The sequence below is a fragment of the Sceloporus occidentalis genome, unplaced genomic scaffold (assembly GCF_023333645.1).
Source record: "Sceloporus occidentalis isolate IW3139 unplaced genomic scaffold, rSceOcc1.0.p SCAF_6, whole genome shotgun sequence".
Lineage (NCBI taxonomy): Eukaryota > Metazoa > Chordata > Lepidosauria > Squamata > Phrynosomatidae > Sceloporus > Sceloporus occidentalis.
The window spans coordinates 141,938,584-141,961,633 of NW_028316986.1; the positions used below are offsets into that span (position 1 = coordinate 141,938,584).

Genomic DNA, 23,050 nt, shown 5'->3' on the forward strand with positions numbered 1-23,050 from the left:
TGAATCCTGGCCATAATCCACCTTCCTTTATTTAAATATAAGACTTTGTTCTCAATTCCCTTTCCCCATTTATATACCCCTTTCCTCCAAAGAGTAAATTGTGTCCAGATCAGAGGGATACTTTCACTACATAATTTCTACCATGACAGGATTAAATGATGATGCACTGATCTTGTTAGCATTTCTTTTAGTATGCAATTTCTGCTGGAGAGCATGAGAGAATGTTGCATTTTCTAGCATTAGAAGAGGGCGGGAAGACCACACCTGGGGAGGAGAGGAGGTGAGCGTTTCCCTTTTAAGGAGATCCGGGGAAGGATGGGGGGAGGCGTGGCCAAGGAAGAGGGAGACGAGGTGCCATGGAAGACTTAACGTCCTGGAGCAGTAACCTGAAGCCCTGTTCAAGCGGGGCGTTCGATAACCCTACAAGCCTCTCATGGTCGTCCGAGAGTAGGACCCCATCTTACAGTAGCACTCCCTGACCCTAGGTGGGAAGGCGACTGGGGACTGGTGCTGTGTTAAGAGGGGCTGAGTTGGCTACAGCTGCCCCAAGGGAACCTAGAGGGCACCTGGTGGAATCCTTGTGCACAGAAGTGGGAGTATGGTCCACAACCAGAGGAGCAGGAGACATTCGAGGTAGAGCACCAAGAGAAGCTCAGCCGGCAGGAGCCTCCTCCTTCATGGGACGAATAGCAGCAGGGAGACGGACAAGGTTGCATTGGCCAGGGAGAACCCCATCCCCGGGGCTCTTTGGGAAGACAGGCGGGGTTCAAGAGACCAAAGGGACGCACAGCTGAAGGAAGCGGAGCGTCCGAAGATCGTTAGGCTGAGAGACGCCTGGCCCGGACAGTTAGTTATTGACTGGGCACTTTTATTTTGAGGTACTTACGTTTCTGGTTCAATAAACGTTGTTGCAGCATTAAGAGGTGCACATGTACTTGTTGTGAAGAGTATGGAGCCTAGAGTACCCCTACCCCCAGCGCCACCCCTGGCCCAGCCCACAGCCCATAACAAAGGATCTAAAGAATGAAGCAAAAGAAAACAATGCCAAAGAACCTACAAAATCCCAGCAGGAATAACTATCTGTGCTCACACTAAAGGATGAGTGAATAAGAGAATTGGGGCAGGGGGTGGGGGAATCAATGTTTCCAGGGCAGATTACACTCTTGCTTTTCACCAGGGGATAGTTCTCTTTTTAAATAAAGAGTTAAAATACAGCACAGTGGACCCTTGTTATGCGCTGGGGTTTGGTTTCAAGATCCTCCGTGGATAACAAAATCCGTGGACGCTCAACTCCCATTAAATTTAATGACATAGCAAAATGGTATCCCTTATAAAAAATGGAAAATCAAGGTTTGATATTTGAAATTTATACTTTTTTTGAACATTTTCAAACCGTGGATGCTTGAATCTCTGTATAAGAAATCTGTGTATAAGAAGGGCGGACTGTATTTACATCAACCCATGAATTAGTTGACTTGGGGGTTTTTGGGTCAATTTTTTGACTAAAATTTCTAGACTTAAACATGAGTATATACAGTTCTTAAAGAGTAGTGCTATGGGGCAGAACATTTCCAGTGCATATTTTTTTTCCATAAGGGAAAAATCCCCAACACATCACTCATAAAATTGAGTTAACAGTGAATGTATGTTAACACAGTGTTAGGCAAGCGTGGTAGTTTCAAAGTTGTAATTAATGTTTTTCAAGTCATTATGCTTAGACATCTATCTACCATGCTGTTTTAAATGCTTTTATTTGTTGTGCACTGCCCTTAGGGACAGGTAGGTAACGTAGAAATACTTCAAATAAATAGTAAATACAGATATATATTTATTGCTTTGTAAATAGAGTTATTATAAAATCACAAATAGATCTAATAATATGAACCAATAGTTATAAAGTCACCTGTACATTCACCAGAACTATGATATTATTATTATTATTATTATTATTATTATTATTATTAATATCATCATCATCATCTTACTTTTAAAAATATGCAGAACAGGGTCACATTTGTTTTATTTAGAAAGTCAGCAGTGTGGTTGTATATGATCTGTTAAGCATTTTTGGTTATTTAGAAACAGTTTGACGTAGTTGCAATAATGTCTAATCAGAAACGAACTGCTGTAGTGTGTGGCATCATTATAGTGAGGCCACAGAAGAAAGGAAAGAATTTGGCAGACACCCCAGTGACTTCAGTGGAAGAAAAAGTTAGACAACTACAGCGTATCATCCATAGGTCTTTGGATATACTAAAATTAATATGTCAACAGTTTTCATGGTGCCTTTCCCCCTTAGATTTGAACTAATGATGTGTGGGAAATTACATGTTGTTGTAAAAATTAAAAGAGAAGCATTTGAATAAAAATAATTTCCAAGCTTTAAATTTGCTATAACATAACATAATATAGTATAATACAATATATGATAATAAATACTTTTCTCTGGTGAAATGTTTCAGTTCAGATGCTTATGTCTTTTTTTTGAAAAGATTTGTTTAGTAAACATATTTTGGGAAAAGTTCAGAGGTTGAGTGGCATTTCTGTTTCTCTTTAGAGGCATAAGCAGTGGACTGGCTTTGTGTGTATTCATATTTTTCATGAATAAGTAGTGAATTGGCCAGAAATAACCATTGTTCCTCATCAGTGGTCATTATTGACTAAAAACTGAGGAAGAAGGAGATAGGGGAAGGTGTGTTTCCTAAACTGCATGTCAGTGCATGTATGCATATATATTTTACGAACACCCCAGTATCCAGAGAGATCATTCATTCCATACAATGGATACCCAGACCATGTTTAAGATGCTTCAGTATCATGACAACAGGCTCAGCTTTCCTTCACCTTCCTGCCAATGGTCAATTATTACAATGGTCAACTATGACCATTGACGAGGAGCAATGGTTGTTTCTTGCCAATTCACTGCTTCTTCAAAGTTAGTAATTTGGTGTTATAAACAATGATTTATGTCTTTTTGCTAGCTTTGCATGTCAGATGCAGAATGACTCCTATGAGGGAGCAAAATAGGGACTGCTCGCCAATAGTTGTTATCTTCTATTTTAATGTTTGTTGTTTCAGTTCAGGATTTTTAAGGGCAGTCTTGAAACTGTCCCCAAACTGGATTTTTAATCTTGCTTAGATCCATGTGGTCCCTTTCCCTCCCCCCTCTGGAATCTGCTGTGGTGTCCCTCTGTACTGTATATGTTGACTCTACTTCTGAGGTCTGTTTCAAAAATGACATGCTGTTTTGTGGTGTCGTTATGTTGCATTCCTCATGCAAAGCTCCTCAATTAGGGAATAGTTCTCTACAGCTTATACTCTATTTACATATTTCCTGGTAAAAACTGGCTTGAAGAAAGAAGAAAAAAGAACAGCAACTGGAAGGGTAAGGGGTGAGATAGAATGGGGAGATGTGATCAGCACTGCTGGTAAAATAATGCTGGATTATTCTTTTGGATTCTATATAAATATCTAAATGAATTTTGTATAATTGATATAATTGAAATGCAAACTAGTATCTTGCATCACTTCTGTTAAGTGATGCTTGTTGGTGCTCACTAACAGTAAATTACAGTACACTTTTGTTTTTGTGAGGATTGTAAAATGCATTGATTTCATAGATAGATAGATAGATTAGATAGATAGATTAGATAGATAGCTAGATAGCTAGATAGATAGTGTGGTATGTTTTGGACTGCAACTCAGAAGACCAGAATTTGAATCCTTGCTCAGCCATGGAAACCCATTGGGTAATCCTAGGCAAGTCACACACTCTCAGCCTCAGAGGAAGGCAAAGGCAAAATCCCTCTGCAAATAAAACCCGTGATATGTTTGCCTTAGGGTCACCATTAAGTCGGAATTGACTTGAAGGCACTCAAAAACTTAGTTGCTATTTCTGAATATATGTTTTCTCTTCTGCAGATATTCCTGAAATTCCTGAAAGTATCTCCTTTTGCAAATCACTACAAGTAGCAGACTTCAGTGGAAATCCCCTCACCAGGTAACTTTTCATAAAATGGAATGAATTCTTGTAAAACTACTGAGACCTTTGCTTTCTAATGGTTCAGTTTACACAAACTTTGTTTCATGGAAAAAGTATTTAAAATATTATGTATAAAATTACCTTCAGGCTATGTGTATGAGATGTATATGAAACATAGGCCCAAAGCAGATGAGTGGCAAGGAGTGGCCTGAGGCTGCTCCGGTTGTAAGCCGGCCGGAACTGCAGTGACTGCATGACCTGCTGCAGCCAGACCCGAGCCACACTATCAGCAACTGGATTATTCTGGCTCCCTTTTGCTCCAGTCCAAAAGACTGGAGTATAGCTTTGCAGCGGCTTCAGGCTGTTTTGGGTTGTGCATCATGTAAACACCACACCCCCAAAGTGGCTGGAAGCTGCTGCTTTTGACCCATCTGTTCTGAGCCATAAATGAATTTTGTGTTTAGACTTGGGTCACATCTCCAAGATATCTCATTATATATATATGCAAATATTTTTTAAAGTCCAAATCACTTTTGGTCCCAAGCATTTCAGATAAGAGATATTCAGCCTGTAGCATACTGAAATTAGGTTTGCTTATATAGGAAAAAAGCTTGGGGATCATCTCAAGAGCTATTAATGTGTGGCTTTTCAGATGTGTGCAAACACATTGTTTCAAAACAGAGGCCATTATTTCTTATGTCTGAAGCAGCTAGCGAAAGCTGGTGGTTATGTGTAATCCAGAAAAAATGGCTAGGGAGTCTCAAAAATGCTGAGGGAGAAATTGATGGATTTTTCAGAGGCTTTTGAGCTGGTTTCTGTTTGACAGAGTTGTTAATCACAGATACTGTAGTACAAAATACATGAACTTTGTGACATTTCTGAATGAAATATGGATGCAGCTCTCTTCAGCATAAGACAATAAAGTGTGAGTAGGGATATTTCATCATTTGCTGCCCCCAGGTACTTTATCAAGAAACATCTTGATTTAAATTTGCTAGGGCTGCTGACAATGTATGTGAGGGATAAATGTTGGCTACTTGCCTGGAGTGCAAAATCTCAAGTGAGATATGCCAGGCAGATGATATATTTTTTTCCTCTGGTAGTTCATTATTTTGCCTTACTGTCTTCCTGATCAAATATATGCCGTATCTTTCCACCTGGGAGCACCTGAGAAGCAGAGAAGACTTTAACAAAAGGTTTATTTTCCTCCCACATTGCTTCAGACTAGTACAAAGCTGTTTTCTGGAATTTTGCCTTTTTACTGTGTTATAGTACTTGGACACCAAAAATACCTAGATAGATTTGTGAGCCTTAAATGCCTCTTGGTTCTCAGTTGCCTTTGTATGATTCCCTAGATCTTGGTTTAAATTTCCTTTACTCACGATTCCACTTCTATCTGGCAATCTACTGCTACGAAAACCCAAAATATTTCTTCCTTGGTTTCTCTGTCAACATCCTGATAGCTTGGCCAAATAACTAGCCATGTTTTTTAAAAAATTATTTATTTATGAAACGATTTGGCATTTCCCCCCACCCTAACAAGTTAATTTAAAATGTAGATTAATAAAAGCTTGTTAATATATTTTATTATTCCGTACACTTTAAATTGCAACATATTTCTTCAGATATAAATTTGGGCCAGAATATTCTATGGCAGTTATGAATATGTAACCTAGAGTTGCCCTCTCGTGACTGTAGAATGTTCACAATCCCTTTCTAAGCCCCTAGTTTAGTTTAGGGGCTACATAGGGACTGTGAAAGTCTAACAGACCCTACTTACTAGGAACCAGATCAACCGGGGTCAGTTCTCATGTTGATTGGGAAGCAGCTGGTTGGTGTTCCTACCCCATCCCCATGCAGTGATCTCCAGCATGAGGGGGGATTGTGACAGGAACTTGTGATTCTGCCTGTAGCACTGAAGATTGCTCATGAGAGGAGGTGGAAATGACAATCAACTGCTTCCTGTGCAAGAAGGGAGCAGACTCCCATCAATCACAGCTGCTTCGCAATAAGTAGGAATTGGGGAGATCAGGCCAGGATGCACTTTGTAGCACCATAACTACGGTGCTTACGCATATGTAAATCTCATACAGAAACTTTGGCCATAATTCCTACCACCTGTACCCACACAAAAGAACTACCTTCCATTTTCAATCCAGACCATCACTCTCCCAATGTTCAGCTTCACCCCTCACTGCTGTCACACCATTCCTGATTCCTTTCTGTACAAGCCATTCACACACCTTAACCATATTTACTCTAAAACATAAATCTGTGCAGATAGTGTCAAATAGCCAAGCGTGACAGTAAATCTCTAGGATTGGGACAGGCTTTGTATTTTTAGCACAGTGTTAATATTTCCCATTCATGTATCGGTCCTGTGACTACTTCCTGTTTAACGCAGAACATACATCTAAATGAGAACAGAGGCTGTTTAATTAGCTCCTTTGGGGCAGTATTTCCATCTAGACAGTCAGCTGTTAATCTTTGCTTTCACTTCCCTTAAGCCCTGGATAGTTTTAGAAGAGCCTAGAAGATCATACCTAATCTGTGACAGATTCTTGTCTTGATAGCTGATAGCCATTTTACCTAGTTGCAGGACTTGAGAGAGTGGCAGCCCTTGCAGTCAAGTGATGACAGTTGGCTTTTTATCAATTAGGATAGCTTCAGTGTTGTGTCTTTGCTTCACTTTAATGAACTGTTGATTTCCCTTTTCAGACAGCATGGGCTGTGTGTTGTATTACAGGCCAAGCTGCCAAATTGTAAGAGAGAGGAGGTCCTTTTACGTATCTTGGGAAACAGTAGTTCACAATGGCTGGGGGGTACGGGGAGAAAAGGACTTGCAATAAAAAAATGCCACATTTGAGAAGAAAGAGTGTTTTTAAGACATGGATGGACAGATTATGCCCTTGTCAGAAGTTTTTAGACTACAACTCCAATCAATTCTCTCCATCTGAGCGATGAGAAATGTCCAGTATCACTGAGGAGGGCCACAAGTTGCCCATCTCTGTTTTAAAACATGCAGTTAACAATACTGAGCTATGTATCCACAACTCCCTGTGTTAAGAAATATGTATTACTTCAGTATCATGGACTAATTCTAAGTGGAATCCTAGCATTAAGAATTACATTTAAAAGAATAAGTATTGAGGCTGGTCTGTAGTTTATAAACTGTACTTTTAATGGTTAATATGCATTAAAATGAAACATCTGTCCTGCTTTAGTTGTATTTATTCTGTTTTAGGATTTATGATTTTAAAATCACCTTGAAAATCGATATGAATGTATTTTAAATCAGGGGTAGGCAACCTTTTTGAGCCGGGGGCCGGGTTGCTGTCCCTAAGACAACTGGGGGGCCGAAAGGGGGGGGGAGCTTCCACCCTCCGGGGGCGGGGCCATGTGCCGGGGGTGGAGCTCCCACCCTCCGGGGGCGGGGCTGCATGCCGGGGGCAGAGCTTCCACCCTCCAGGGGCGGGACTGTGTGCCGGGGTGGAGCTTCCACCCTCTGGGGGTGGGGCTGCGTGCCAGGGGCGGAGCTTCCACCCTCTGGGGGCAGGGCTTTCTCTGCTCCCTTTCCTAACCTCCCGCTGTCTGAGAGACAGCTAGAAGGGGATTGGGAGCGGGGGTGACAGGCGCGCGCCTGCTCTTCCTGCCCTTCCGTGGCCCCCAGCTGCCTCTCAGAGAAGCAGTAAGGGCCCATGAGGGGCAGGAGCAACAGGTGCGCGGCCCCAGCTCCTGTCCTTGGGGCTTTGCCAGGCCTGAGGTGTCCTCCGAAAGACACCTCAGGGCTGACAAAGCCCCGCGGGGAGGAGGAGGCGTGTGCCTGCCCTCTCCTGCTTCGCCCCTTCTTTCAGCCGAAAGGGCTCCAAGGGGCCCTTTCAGCCGAAGGGGAAGGCCGAAACCACTCTCACTGTTAAAGCAGACCTTTGCACTTTGGAAAGTCACACTGCCTCACCTTCAGAAAGAGTGCATGTCCCACAAACTGACATATCACCATCACTACCACTCTCCTTGTAAAAGCACACCTTTCAGCATTGAAAGCACTGAAAATACATAGAAATGCACTTTGGAAAGTCACACTGTCTCACCTTCAGAAAGACTGCATGTCCCACAAACTGACATATCACCATCACTACCACTCTCCTTGTAAAAGCACACCTTTCAGCATTGAAAGCACTGAAAATATATAGAAATGCACTTTGGAAAGTCACACTGTCTCACCTTCAGAAAGACTGCATGTCCCACAAACTGACATATCACCATCACTACCACTCTCCTTGTAAAAGCACACCTTTCAGCATTGAAAGCACTGAAAATACACAGAAATGCACTTTGGAAAGTCACACTGTCTCACCTTCAGAAAGACTGCATGTCTTCATCTTCCTCCTCCTCTTCCTCCTCCCTCCCTCCCTCCTCCTCCTGCTCCTTCCTTCCTTCCTCCTTCTTCCTCCTCTTCTTCATCCTCCCTCCCTCCCTCCTCCTCTTGCTCCTTCCTTCCTTCCTTCCTTCCTTCCTTCCTTCCTTCCTTCCTTCCTTCCTTCCTCCTTCTTCCTCCTCTTCTTCATCCTCCCTCCCTCCCTCCTACTCCTGCTCCTTCCTTCCTTCCTCCTTCTTCCTCCTCTTCTTCATCCTCCCTCCCTCCTCCTCTTGCTCCTTCCTTCCTTCCTTCCTTCCTTCCTTCCTTCCTCCTTCTTCCTCCTCTTCTTCATCCTCTCTCCCTCCCTCCTCCTCCTGCTCCTTCCTCCTTCTTCCTCCTCTTCTTCATCCTTCCTCTTCCCTTCCTCCCTCCTCCTCCTCCATTCCTCCTTCTTCCCCAGTGCTTGCCCCCGCCCCCTGGGAGGCCAGAGGCCATCCCAGGGGGCGGGGGGAAGGAGCGCTCCAGCGGCCCCAGCGCTTGCCCCCGCCCCCTGGGAGCCCAGAGGCTATCCCAGGGGGCAGGGAAACGGAGCGCTCCGGCGGCCCCAGCGCTTGCCCCCGCCCCCTGGGAGCCCAGTGGCGCGGGGAAAAGGAGCGCTTCGGCGGCAGGGTCGGCCAGGGGCCGGTCCTACAGTGCTCATGGGCCGCATCCGGCCCGCGGGCCGTAGGTTGCCGACCCCTGTTTTAAATGAATAGTAATTTTAAAAAACAGAATGTAGTTCAGTTTTTTTTTCTGGTTACCGTGTTCATTTTTTTATAGTTTTGTGGGGAGGTGACTATGGAGAACAGAATCTATCTTTTTTTGTTTTGTCCCTAACTGATTTGAATTCTTCTCTTTAGGTTGCCTGAAAGCTTTCCTGAGCTGCAGAATCTTACCTGTCTCTCTGTAAATGATATCTCTCTACAGGCATTGCCAGAAAATATTGGAAAGTAAGTTCTTTTACTAGTTTTAGAAAAGAGAGACCTGGCCTACTTGGAATAATAATAATAATAATAATAATAATAATAATTTGTTTTATTTATATACCGCTATTCCAAAGATCATAGCAGTGAACAGCAAGTAAGCAAATTAGCAAGTAAGCTAATTTGCCCCCAACAGTCTGGGTACTCATTTTAGCAACCTCGGAAGGATGCAAGCCTGAGTCGAGCTTGGGCCCTTTTGCTGGTCTTGAACTCGCAACCTTGTGGTTTTGAGTGAATGGCTGCAGTACATTTAACCACTGCGCCACCACATATTTTGAACTGGTTATTGCTGTGCTGAATTCCTTTAATTGGTAATAACACAAAGTTGGACTTTTATGTGAAATTTAATTACTTGATATTTGAGATGCAGTTGGCCCTCTGTATATATATCCACAGATTTTATTCAAAAAAGTATAACTTCCAAAAAGCAAACCTTGATTTTGCCATTTTATGTAAGGGACACCACTTTACCTACCACATTGTACTTACTGTATATATTCAACTGTAAGTCTATCTCATGTGTAAGTCGAGGGCAGTTTTGGGGCCAACATAATGGATTTTGCTATGACCTGTGGATAAGTCGAGGGTAAAACTTGGAGGCTTGTATGTGCATGCTGCAAGAGGAACTCTAATTGTGGCTTTTTGCTTAAGCATTTCAGCCTTCATTTCAGCCTTCACTCCCCAGTGAGAAGTGTGGGCGCGAGAGGGACTCTTAAACAAACAGCAATGTCAGTGAATCACCCAGACGCTTTCTCCTTGGCTCAAGACTGCATGGGGAAATCTGAAAGAGCTGTTATCATATTATCATACTGACCCGTAAATAAGTTGACCTGGGATTTTGGGGTCAATTTTGGGGCATAATTTTTTCAACTTATAGATGAGTATATATCATAATGAGACTTGAGCATCCATGGATTTTGGTATCCATGGGGGAGGGGCAGAGTCCTGGAACCAAACCCCAGCGGACAGCAAGGGCTTTATTTTGGATGATTTTTAAAATACATTCCTTTATCTTACAGGAGATTAAATTGTTCACAAAAAGAATAGCACTTCCTGAACATTTTAGTACAATATAAGACATCTCTTTGTCACAGTGTGACTTAGATAAGACTGTATATTGCATATAGATACAAATTAAGAGTGTTTAAATTAAAGTATTCTTTCCAGAAAGGAGGAAAAATAATTTAATTATTTTCTCCCCAGTGCCACATACCTTCAAAAACTATGCAGGGTTTTTTTTTTTTTTTGGGGGGGGGGAGTTTTTATATTGGGATAAAGTCTCTGGCATGTGGGGAAGGGTAGATCCCTGCCCCAGCCCCACATGATACCAGGAAGCATGGAGACCACTGGTTGATCTGGGAGGCTCTAGTCTTCCAGATCCTTGGCTGTATTTCCTTATCTCCTGTCCTGTGTGATGTAAGGAGGGTGGAGGGAGAAGGTAGCCATGGATCTGGAATCTGGTTCTCAGTTGCTTTTTTTGCTCACTAGTCTTGCATGGCACTAGGAGGGTGGAGGGGGAAGGTAGCTGTGGATCTGAAAAGCCTTCATCTGCCTTTCCCCCTTGCCTACTCCATGCAACAAGGGGAGAAGGAAGGCAGCTGTGAATATGGAGGCTTTAGCTTCCCGGGATTCTTTTCTGGTTCTCCTGTACTGGATTGCTTTGTGACTTTGAGAGGCAAGTCTATTTGAGGACAAGAAAAGGGCTTGCAGAAGATTCTTCTTATTGGGATTTTCAAACAGTTAAAAGCCCCTTTCTCAGTTTTTCTCCTTGAGCTTCCAGATATTCTTTCCATCACTATTAAAAATAACAACCATCCAACTTCTTCAAGAGACTTTTTATAAAAGAGCCTGCTTTAGTTGATGAATTTAGGGATTCTTGAACAAAATGCACTGCAGTAAATTTAGACTTTCATCATAGGTGGCGAAAAGAAACAGGAAACATTTTTTAAAAAGAAAAACTCTTTTGAGTGTATTTGTTTTACCTTTTTGTTCCTATTTTCTTTGGTATAATATTCATGCTGTTTGTGCCCACATAAAGCTGAGGAGGCTGAATTTAAATATCTTTAAAAATATAATACAACCCCCTGAGCTTCAGGAAGTAGTTAGGGGCTGCTTGATAGCTTTGGTATCAGTTGCTGCTGTCTGTATAATGTGTATGAGTCAGTAGTTCAGAGAAGTGTGAGTGTTTGTGTCACAACTTCTGGTGGGCTAGAATTCAAACATGAATAATTATGCATATTGTGTGCTAAACATAAGTTGCACCTGCAGATAAACATATGTTATTGAATGGTGCAGAGTGGAAACAGGACAAAATATAAAAAAGCACTATATTTTCCGGAAAGAGTGTGTTTGTGGGTTGTACACTAAAAACGCATTACACACATTATATGTAGTTATATTTTTGTATGCAAGCAGTAGTTGCCCATCTATTTTCAGAAGAAATTAGACACAGTTTGAAATAAAGTGAGATGGATTTTTGACCTCACAGTATTTGGTATGCTAATGTAGGGTGAATTTTGTAGATGGTATACCTGAAAGATAATTGTTCCAATTGGATTTGGTTATGGATATGCACATTGAAATCTACTAAATCCTATACATGAGAGCAGTACAGTTAGCAGCAGCCATTATTCATTTTTTCAGATCGCTGTAATTTGGAATTACAGGTTGAGTATCCCTTATCTGAAATGCTTGGGGTCAGAAGTGTTTTTGATTTTGATTTTTAAAAAAAATTAGGAATATTTTTATATACACAATGAGATCTCTTGGAGATGGGGCCCAAATCTAAACATAACCTGAAGGTACGTTTGTGTACACTGAACTATTGGAAATCAGTAGTGTCACTATCTCAGTCATCCATGTGGATGGCCATTTTTTTATTTTGTAGTATTTTGGATTTCAGAATTCTGGATAAGGGATACTCAACAAGTATCTGATTTTAAAAATGAGCATTAGCTTCTCTGCAAGTCCTGAATTAATGCAGTCACAAATGCACAAGATGGCTTTACTGAGCTGTAGCAATTGAAGTTCTTGCTTATATCTTTGGTTACTCTAGGTCAATGGTCTCCAAACGTTTTAGGGCTACTGCTCTCTTTCCTCTTGGATGACACCACTAGCACCCCCTCCCCACATATTTCTTGATATTAGGTCTACTATTCTACTGCACATTCAAAACAACCAAGTTCAGTCACTGCTTCCTTTGCCACCTGGTCATCCTGGAGCAGCAACCAAGTAGCTGGCTGAGCAATATTTGAGAAGCCTCTCATCTATGCTGGTTTTGCCACTAGGGCACGTCACTGGGGGCATGCGGGGTATGGGGCGCACCAGGTGACACTGTAAGTGGGGTGACACCACAGCCACTACCCTAACAACACCACTGTTGCTTTCTAAACATCTGCCTTTTGGAAGAAATGGAGCATAGCATTAATGTACCTTGTAAGACACAAGGAGCTCAGTGGAAGAAAAGGTGCAGCCAGAAACTGGGGCAAACAAGGCTTCTCCTTTATCTGATCACTGAGCTTCCAACACCCTCTGGGAGAGGAGGAGTAGACAGGGCAGGACTTTCTGGGTTCCTCCATCCTCCTGGTATAACATGGCCCCATCCATGAGAGAGGGAGAAGCAAGTAGGAAAATCAAGAAGATAGTGAGTATGAGGAAATGTGCTGTCTGCCATTGACACAAGAGTCTCCAGCTTTGGGAATGGAGTGCAGGAAGAATCAAGTCATTCTCTTGACTCCCAAAGCAGAAAGTAGTTGTTAGAATGGGAGACAGCAGCCTCCAGTTTCAGGAGTATATAAACATTATTAAGAATTCTGTGTGGTTTGGTAGGGGAAGAAGTTAATTGGATGCGGGGGTGGGGTGGGTTGACAATTATTAAACAAATTAGGATACTAAACAATTTATTGTCTTAGGGCCGTTTTTATTCAGGGAACCTTTCTACTTTCAAAATAATATTTTAATTGGGTTAGTCCCTGTATAGGCCTGTGTACCTGCATTCACACATAATATTGCTATCTCACCTTCTTGTTACTGTTTAATTACATTCATACATTGCTTACATTACTTCAGAAACATTCACATTTGAATGAGAATCTGCCATATTCAAATATGGGTCTGATTTGAAACTGAACCAACAAGTTGGTCCTGCTGAAAAGGGCATGTTTTGGAATGTAATCCCCTCAGGCATCTAATTGGTCTGGGCATCTTCTTGCATAAAAATTATAAACTCATCTAAAACACAGCTTTTGAAGCTTGGTTGGGAGGGAAAAATCTGTTTTCCGTCACTGTTGTTCAAAATGTGTATATGCATTGGCATTACTTTTGTATTTGAGAAAAAGAAAAAGAAACATTAACATTACTTTTAGGGTAACTCTGCATTGTAAAAAATGAATTTCACTCTCACTGTTACAAGGGCAAAAGCCACTGCTCTAAATTCATAACTTATTGGTAGCCTCTCCCAGCTTTCTCAATGCTGGCTGGCTATGATGAGAGCTGTGGTCCAACAGTTCCAAAAGACACCAGTTCAGAGAAAGTTGTTCTGTGATTAAGAAGAATCTTATGCTCATTTCTCTGAACTATTGCATTAGTAACTACTATGTAAGAGTTAGTAGTGCTACAGATTGTGCTTGTGTTGCTGCTTGGTCCAGGGAGGTGACCCAGCACAACAACCCAAGTTTCCTACTGTAGAAGGCAGACGAGAATGTTGGCTACTTGGCTGTTAAGTGGTACTGAAATGGACTGGCAGAAGGAGGTAGGATTATAGTAAAACTGTGTCATCCTGAGGTTTAAGAGGTAATCTTGGAGACAGTTAAGAGTAATAAGAGTAATGCAACCATGTGCCTGACAGTTACTATGGTTGCATCTGCACTGCAGAATTAATGCAGTTTGGCTCTGTTTTAACTGCCGTGGCTCAATACCGTGGGATTCTGGGATTTGTAATTTTATGAGATATTTAGCCTTCTCCACCAGAGAGCTCTGGTGCCACAACAGTCTAACAACCCCAGGTTTTCACAAGATGGAACCATGGCAGTTAAAGTGGTGTCAAACTGCATTCATTCTGCAGAGTGGCAGCAGCCTTAGTTGTGGTATATTACAAGATATAGTTCGATAACATATTTTAAGCTGTTTGACACTCTAAAACAGTGGTCCCTAAACTGTGCTAAGAGAATTTGGACTTCAGCTCCCAGAATCCCAGACTATTGGCCAACATGGCTGAGGCTTCTGGGAGCTGAAGTCCAAAATCTCTTAAAATGCACAGTTTGGGGACAACTGCTCTAAAATATAGTCACAAAAGTCTTGAAAGGCAGATGCTGCTGTGAAACATTTGTACTAACATTTATTAGCAAATTCGTTTCTATTAAATAAAGACTCTGGTTGGATTGACCTTTCCTGCTTTGGGGCATCACTATTTTTTATTATTTAGAAATTAGTCTAGCATAGAACAAAAAGTAGTATTTTTCTGGATAGTTACTTGTTGCCTTGTATGCATTTGGGCTTTAAATGGCATTGTGGTAGACTGTTTCATTTCATAGCTGTCTGACTGAACTATTGTGCCTGATCCCTGTTAAACTAATACATTCACCGTCTGAAAAACTTGTCTCTAGTTCATTAAAACTTCCAGCACAGTAGAAATATTTGGTCCTTAAGATTCCCCAGAGCTCTTTGTATCTCTCCACAAATGATGAGGATGGCTGCCCCTCGGTGATTTATTACTGTGTTAGGTAGAGTATGCCTTTCATAAGAAAATCACATGAAATTCATAAGCCTACAGGTGGCTTGAAGACATACAAAAATACACACACACAAAAATACACACAGAGGCAGCTGTGATATAAATGTGGGCATATTTCTGTTTTTATTTTGCTCTGCGAGGTTGGAGGATTAAAAGAGATTATAGCTTTGGGATAATGTCCCTTTTCTTGTGTTCCATTTAGTCCAAAATAAAAGCGGGGTGGGGGTGGGTGGGAATTGAATGTTACTATGATGATGATAGGCTTTTTGTATGATGGGGCTTTTACTATGATAGGGCGTAAGTGAAAAGCTTAGCTGTGTAATGTCACTTATGATGATGAGCACGCCATCAGAGGAAATTATGACTAAGTGAACTTTGCTTAACTCTGCCTTCTGTGACTTTGATAACCTCTTCTGTCATAATTATGCACAACACTGGAAGGACTTACTTGTTCCATGACAAGAAAAAAGGCTTATAAATCTCAATTGATTTGCAGAGATGGATAAATTAACTATTTTATAAGAAAGGAAACGATAGGAACTATTAAAGATAAACGGAGGTCTCTGATTGACAATTGGTAGAAGAAATAGGGAGTGATGTATACTTTTGGATTTGCAGACTACCAGTAGTTTAGAAAGTATTGTAAAGTAGTGTGCCATTTCTTAATAATAACTACAAATTTAGTTAAATTTCTTTTTAAATATTTTTGTGTAAAAGATATTGGGGAAATAGAATTAACGGCTCGTTTGCTACCATAAAAAGGCAAGATGGAAGTCACTTATTAATCCCTACTATTGTGAAAAAGACTAGAGTAGTAGTGTTGGCGGGGTTGTAATGTTTGCAATATTTGTTGTGTTGTAACACTCTATATGTGTTATAACCCAAAGGATTTTGAATTTGAATTGACATTCTCACATACCAATGGCATATATATCTCTGTCCCTGGCTTCCACTCCACCAAAAACATCTGAGGAAGTAGACTGAAGTCTATGAAAGCTCATGCTGCCAACCTATTTCTTTCAGTTAGTCTCAAAGATGCTACAAGATCTCTCTACATACTGAATCTCGAGATTAACACGGCTATATCTTTGAACTCTGTATGTGTGTTATATCATTGGAATATTTATGTCCTCTCTCTCTCTCTCTCTCTCTCTCTCTCTCTCTCTCACACACACACACTCACACTCACACTCTCACACACAGAGAGCCCTCCATATCCATGGATTCTGTATAATCCACAGATTGAATTTTAAAAAAAGCCATAAAGCCAACCTTGATTTTTTCCCTTCATTTTATGTAGGGAACACAATTTTACTGTCTCATTCTATATACTGAGATTTGAGCATCAACAGATTTTGGCATCCGGGGGCGGGGGGGTATCGTGGAACCAAATCCCAGTGGAGACCAGTGGCTTAATATACAGTATTTATGTATGTATATCTCCCCCTCCCCCCACCCCCCGTGTGTATAGGAGAGATAAACTTAAAAATTAATTTCAAAACCGATCAGTACATTTATATTTATACTACAGAAAAGTTATGCTTTTCTTTTTAATGTAGTCCAAGGTCTTTTTAAATTATTATGGAAATATTACTTTGTTGGACTGTCACTCTGAGAATCCCTGTCAACATGGCCAGTAGTTATACTTGTGGGATTCTTGTTCAAAAAAGTAACTTTTCTAAACTCAGTGTATAACTATTACAGGCTCAAGCAACTTACCCTTGCCTCTTTTCCCCATTTCATTCCTCATTCTAAAGAACGAATATATGTAACCTGTGAATATATGTTTGTGTGTTTGTTGTCCTAGTACTCACTTAACTGCTGCTAGTCCTGTTAACCTCTCCCATTTATCAAGGTGTCCCAGATTTTATATTATATTCTAATTTAGAGATTTGTTTAGTCTTTTTTCAGTTCTATGCTGCTTACTGCTTACTACTACTGTAGTTGGGAAATAATTTTTGCATGTACACATAGCTTAGGAGCTTGGTAAAGTGGATAAAAGTCCAGAAATTGCAATATGCGTGATCACAGTCCCAAAGTTCCAACTATGTGTGTCAGTACAAAAAAACAAAACAAACAAACAAAAAACCCACCCACTTTTGAAACCTGGTGTTCCTATGTTATTTTTATTTATATTAATAAAATTATGCTCCCCCACATTTGAATATATCTCTCTCTCTGTGTGTGTGTGTGTGTTAAGGAAATGTTTACCTGTCTTTTATGGCACTTTTATTTTTGATGGTCTTTTTTTAAATCCTAAAGCATTAATAGAATTTCTTTTATCTTTTTAGCCTTTATAACCTGGTATCACTGGAACTGAGAGAGAATCTATTGACATATTTACCCGAGTAAGTGATAGTTGCAGTTTGTTTTTACATTCTCAGCATGGATTTCTTTCTTTTGCTTCTTCCACTTGGTTTGCTTCCATAATTTTCAGTTAAGTGATTTGATTCTAGATCACACCACTGTTTTCACTAGAGGCTTTGAAACATCATTTTTAATAGGCTGCTTTTATTGTCATATGCCCCCCCCCCCAAAAAAAAAAAAAAAAACCCTCAGCTCTGTTAACTGTTTTTCCAGGTCAGTTGCCCAACTGCAGAGACTAGAAGAGCTGGATTTAGGGAACAACGAACTCTATAATTTGGTAAGCCTCTTTTCCAATTTTTATAATAAAACATCAGATGTGTTACCTTTTCAATACACAAACTTCCAAACTCTCGGTAGTGATATTTGGGGGAAAAAATAGGTCTTCTTCTGAATGATCTGTGCATTGATTGCACTTAGATTATTTTTTTGGCAGGCTAAAGAACTGTCTGCTTATTGCATGCCTGGAGGTTACATTATTCAAAAATTCTTCATAATTCAAAAATAAACTCAGGAATCTGATCCTAGTTCAGACTGTTGTACATAGGGAATGGATATTTGATCCTTCCCTCTCCAGCTTCATTGTCACATCTGTGTTAGAAGCTGGGTGTGTGTTTTAAGAGTTTGTTTTTTAAACTGAACCCAAACCTCTTTTTCTTAAAAAACTATTTCTACCGGAAGGGACTATCTGTCTGATAACAGAGGTTGTCATGAAACCTGTGTGAGGACTGTAGAAACCTCTTTGGAATGTTTCCCCATCTTGCTTGTAGGTACACAGCTCCTGTTGATTAATGCTTAATCTGGATGAATGAACCAACTCAATTCTGGGGCGTGGGCTGCTCTATTGATGTATATAAAGCTGCCATTTATTTTTTATTTCCATTTTGTCTTGTAATATTAAAACCTGACTTATGACATTTGGCCCTCCACATTTGTAGCTTTGACTTTTGCAGATTTGATTATTTTGCAGTTTTGATTCATATGTTCTCTCAAGGAATCTCTAGGTCCTTCAGCGTAAGTCTGCTAGAGGTTGATCATAGACTTGTGCTTGAGAACCTAGAATTTCTAGAAAAAACATTTCTCGTCTAGGCATTTGTAGGTTTTCCAGCATGGTTCTATGGTCTACTTCTGGCAGATGTTGGCCATAGAGTTGTACTTGAGGACCTGGACATTTCTAAAGAGGTGTTCTCTTAGGTAAAAAGAATGATGTTCTTTTATTTGTGGTTTTTCCACATTCACATTGTGGTTTTTCCACATTCACAGGGGTCTTTCACCCCTTACCCCATCAAATGTGGAGGGACCACTGTATTCCAGTTTGCATCTACTGTGATTATATGATTGTAACAACCAAAGGTGCCCCCCAGACTCTACTTTTGAAGCCTTGTAGCTGCAACAGGATACTGACAGAATCCTGCAAGGGTCTCAGCAGTTGTCTGTCTTCATGTGGTCCATGACCAGGAGAGGGCTAGGTGTGTTATTACTGAACATCCTTTGCTCTCTACTACCTTGGAAATGGGGGGGGGGGGGTGGCAGGGAGAGGCTGCAAATCTTCAAAGGTAGGATTTTGGAATGGGGCATTTGAAGACAACTATTTCTCTGTAGCTAGGTTTCCTCATGCAGGATGTCAGCCATGATTTGTAAAGCACCTAAAACAACTATGATAACTCCATCTTTCCACCAAGATTTGATCTCAAGGTAGTTCATGAATGACAGTAAATAATCTCCTCCCCCCCCCCACCGCAATTAAAACATTGACAAATTTATCAGGCCAAGGGGTGTTTTTCTATCCCTTTGACCAATATGACCTGCTTCCCCAAGCCAGAAATTGAAAGAATGAAAAAAAGATGTAGCACATGCCAGAAGTCTACTGAGTTTTGGAATATACATGGGAAAGTCTACTGAGTTTTGGGAAATAAGTGTGAGATTTGTGTGGTCAATTTAGAAGGTGAGTTGCTGCTCCTGGAAGCATCCAGAGGCCCTTTTACGCTACACAATTATAGTACTATGACTCTGTTTTAACAACCTTGCTCCTGTGAAATCCTGGGATTGGCAGTTCAGGGAGGTACATTTCACAGCCTGGGAGCATCTCTGAAGCCTCTGACCAAACTACAAAAAACAAGATTCTATAGGATACAGCTAAGGTTGTTAATATATAATCATAGTGATATAGTTGTGTAGTGGAAATCAACCCAGGAGAGATAATTACACCCTCCCCCCCCTTTTTTTTTGCTGGGTAGACAACAGGATTGGGGGCATAAGAATAGCCTTCAGGGGTCACACTTAACCCACCTGTTTATTAATATAAGCATGAAACTATAAAAAATAAAATAAAATAATGTACAGGACAAATGAATAAATGAAAATGCTAAACATCAAAAGAAAATAAATCAAGCTGCTCTTTCCTTTTTTCACTTGGCTGTTGGAAGTCTGTACATAAAAGAAAGAAAACCAGCATAGGCTCTCATTTGAAAACCACAAAATGTGCATAGAAAGCAGGCTGTGGGAACTAAAAATATTCTGAGGTTTAATTCCTAATAACAGCGGTTCATGTTATAATTTGGTTTTGAAAGTTTGTTCAGTATAAAAACAAAGAAGAGAGTGAGTATAGAGTCACTGTATGTTACTGCTAGGTTTTTGTGTATAGCCACTGAGTTGATCTGTATGCCTTGTCTTTTTGCTCCTTTATAATAAATTATTGAATCTGAACAGAAGATTAGCCTCAGAGCAACTCTGAAGCGTCCCTCCTCCAACAAATATGTGCTGTAAATTTTGGAGTAGCTGGGTTATGGACAGTGGCTAGGTTAACAGATGATCTTTTTTTTTCCAGAACAAGAAATGCCTTTTCATTCATTTAGCAGGTTTGGAGTATTAAAGCCACAATTTCCAACAGATCCCAGCAAAAGCACTGAAAGTCCCCATTATGTTATGTTTTTCACTAATTTTGTTACTCTGTCCATAGCTCTTTTGGTTTTAGGGCATGACCACAAGCAGTAGGTGTAATTGGCTTTGATTTTACTTGAAGCTTAAAAATATACTGAGGGAATTACAAATTTTCCACTTTAAGTGTGTATGGTTTTTCTCTCTTTCTGTCACTCTCTCTTACACACACACTCTCTCTCTCTCTCTCTCTCTCACACACACACACACACACAGAGTCACTATAATGAAGACATTTTTATAAAACAGAAAAGGTCTTTCTCTCATAAACACACACACAGTATCCCTGTAATGAAGGCATTTTAAAAAGAAAAAAATGTATGGTCTCTTACACACACACACACACAGTGTCTCTGTAATAAAGACATTTTAAAAAGAAAAATATGATCTCTTGCGCACACATGCACACATACGCATATATATATATATATATATACACATACAGTCTTTGTAATGAAGACATTTTTTAACAAGAAACAGCAGACAGAAGCAAAAAGGACAATATACACTGGGGGAATAATGAATTACAGTTGCTGTGAAATTTGCAATTGGTTTTTAAGGCAAGCAAACAAGTATACCAGGAATGTTCAAACATGTAATTATTGTTATTTGTACAAATAATTTGACAGAAGAGATACTATTCAGTTGAATGACTTGAAGCTATCAGCATAGGAGATGCAAGCGCAGTTGCCCTTAAAGGCAGTCAGAGATGCATGTGTTTTTGCTTTCAGAAGTTGAGGAATTGAAGAAAAAAACAACATATCTCTTTAGGTGGTTTAGACTAAAAAAAGTCAACAAAAATTTAGAGTTATCCATCAGAATTTGAAGTCAGTTTCTCTCATTGTCTGACCTAGGAATGCCCCAGAAGGCAGCCTTGTCCCTCCCTTTCCCTTCACCGACATCCTAAGGGGACGTTTCTGCTTCTTAGCTCAGGCCAGGCCCTATGGAGCAGGGCCCTCTATGGCTGGATGGCACCGGATGGACTGGAGGGAGGGCTCTGCTTTTTAAATATACAACTCAAAACACTGGGAGTTCAAATTGCCTGCCTGATGGCATACTGAGCAGTCAGCATTCTGAAAGATACACAGGTTTTCTGTTTATTTTTATACAGACGGTACTGTATTTGATATAGCAAGTATATTTCTACACTGCTTACAAATGTTCTAAGCGGTTTACAAAATGTAAGCTAATTGTTCCCAACAAGCTGGATACTCATTTTAGAGACCTACAGAAGGATGTCAGGCTGAGACAACCTGGAGCCTCTGGCTGGTATTGAACTCACAACCTTGCAGTTAGTGAGTGAGTGTCTGCAATGCAGGCATTTAACCACTGTGCCACCAGATAAATACCTTAATGCAAACCTAATGCCTAATTCTGAATCACCAATCCAGAATGTGAAACTGCAACAAAGTTGCTTGTTATTATCTTGCATACTATACTTTGAGCTGTATTTTGCAATGCTAACTGAAAGATTTTTTTTGTATTCTATAGCCAGAAACTATAGGTGCACTTTATAATCTTAAAGACCTTTGGCTGGATGGAAACCAGCTGGCAGAATTACCTCAGGTAAAAGATAATTTTCAGTATTTTTACTTAATCTAATCTATTTTTAAATGAAAAATTATCTCAACGTGCTCTTTATAAAGTAAATGTTTTTTATAAGGTAGCATAATTTCTTTTCAATCTCTCAATGCCATTTCATATCCATGTACTTTGAATGTGCATTTGGAAGCTGAAGAATAAGAGGGAATGTGATGCGAGTTTAACTTGTTAAATGTTCATGCTCTATTTTTGCCAAAAAAGGCACTTAACATATCTAAGAATAATTATATTATATTAACAATAATAATAATTTTCATGGGAAAACAAACACAACAAGCAAACAAATGCAAATCAGAACAAAAACACCAGGGAATTGCTTCCTCCAGAAGCATATTTCAGCACCAGTATATATCTGTTGAACCCCCCCCCCCCCACTGTAGAAAGGCCAGTTCATGTGGCAAAAGAGTTCACAAAAAAGCAGAAAAAGCTGTGAAAATCAAATGGGTCAAGGAGGTAGATAAAGGTAGGTGTGTACTGAAAGATATTGAGTCCCTAAGCATGGCCAAGATGTGCAGTGTATGGCAGCTAGAGGTGATCATAGGGAACACATTTCACATGAAACAACTGCACTGTCTCCCAATTAATTCCCAGACTCAAGTCAAGATAATCCTTTGAGCAGATGTTTTTGGATTACAATTTACAGACATTTCTAGTTAGCATGGCCATGCAGGTCAGCAATTTTTCTCTTTTTAATTTGCAGAAATTATCTACAAGGATCTGCATATGCTTTAAACAAGGAATAAAACCTTATTTTTCACATTAGCGGAGAATTTGCCTTTGAGAGTTTAATGAACAATCCAGGATGGTCTATTGGTTTGATTGTTGCAATAGGACTCCAGAAGACTGGATTTTGAATCCCTGCTGGACCATGAAAACCCACTGGGTGACTCTGGGCAAATCACACATACTCAGGATCAGAGGGAGACAGTGGCAAACTTCTTAACAATTAAATGAAGGCAGGAAAACTTTGAGGAGTGTTGCGTCATTGAGTGACATAGACAGATCTAATTAGCTCAGAACATTTTAGTAATTCTGCTCAGGCTGAATTTGGAAGA

General features: G+C 40.3%; 1 protein-coding gene across 2 annotated transcripts in view; it reads left to right on the forward strand.

The window, feature by feature from the left end:
• Positions 1-23,050, forward strand: part of LOC149311473 (leucine-rich repeat-containing protein 1) — a 118,341-nt gene that overhangs the window by 45,816 nt on the left and 49,475 nt on the right. For both annotated transcript variants that reach the window (XM_089531130.1, XM_089531129.1), the window contains exons 3-7: positions 3,922-4,000; positions 9,239-9,328; positions 17,384-17,440; positions 17,673-17,736; positions 21,885-21,959. In XM_089531130.1, coding sequence (XP_089387256.1) covers positions 3,922-4,000; positions 9,239-9,328; positions 17,384-17,440; positions 17,673-17,736; positions 21,885-21,959 — 365 coding nt within the window. The remainder of the gene's footprint in view (positions 1-3,921; positions 4,001-9,238; positions 9,329-17,383; positions 17,441-17,672; positions 17,737-21,884; positions 21,960-23,050) is intronic.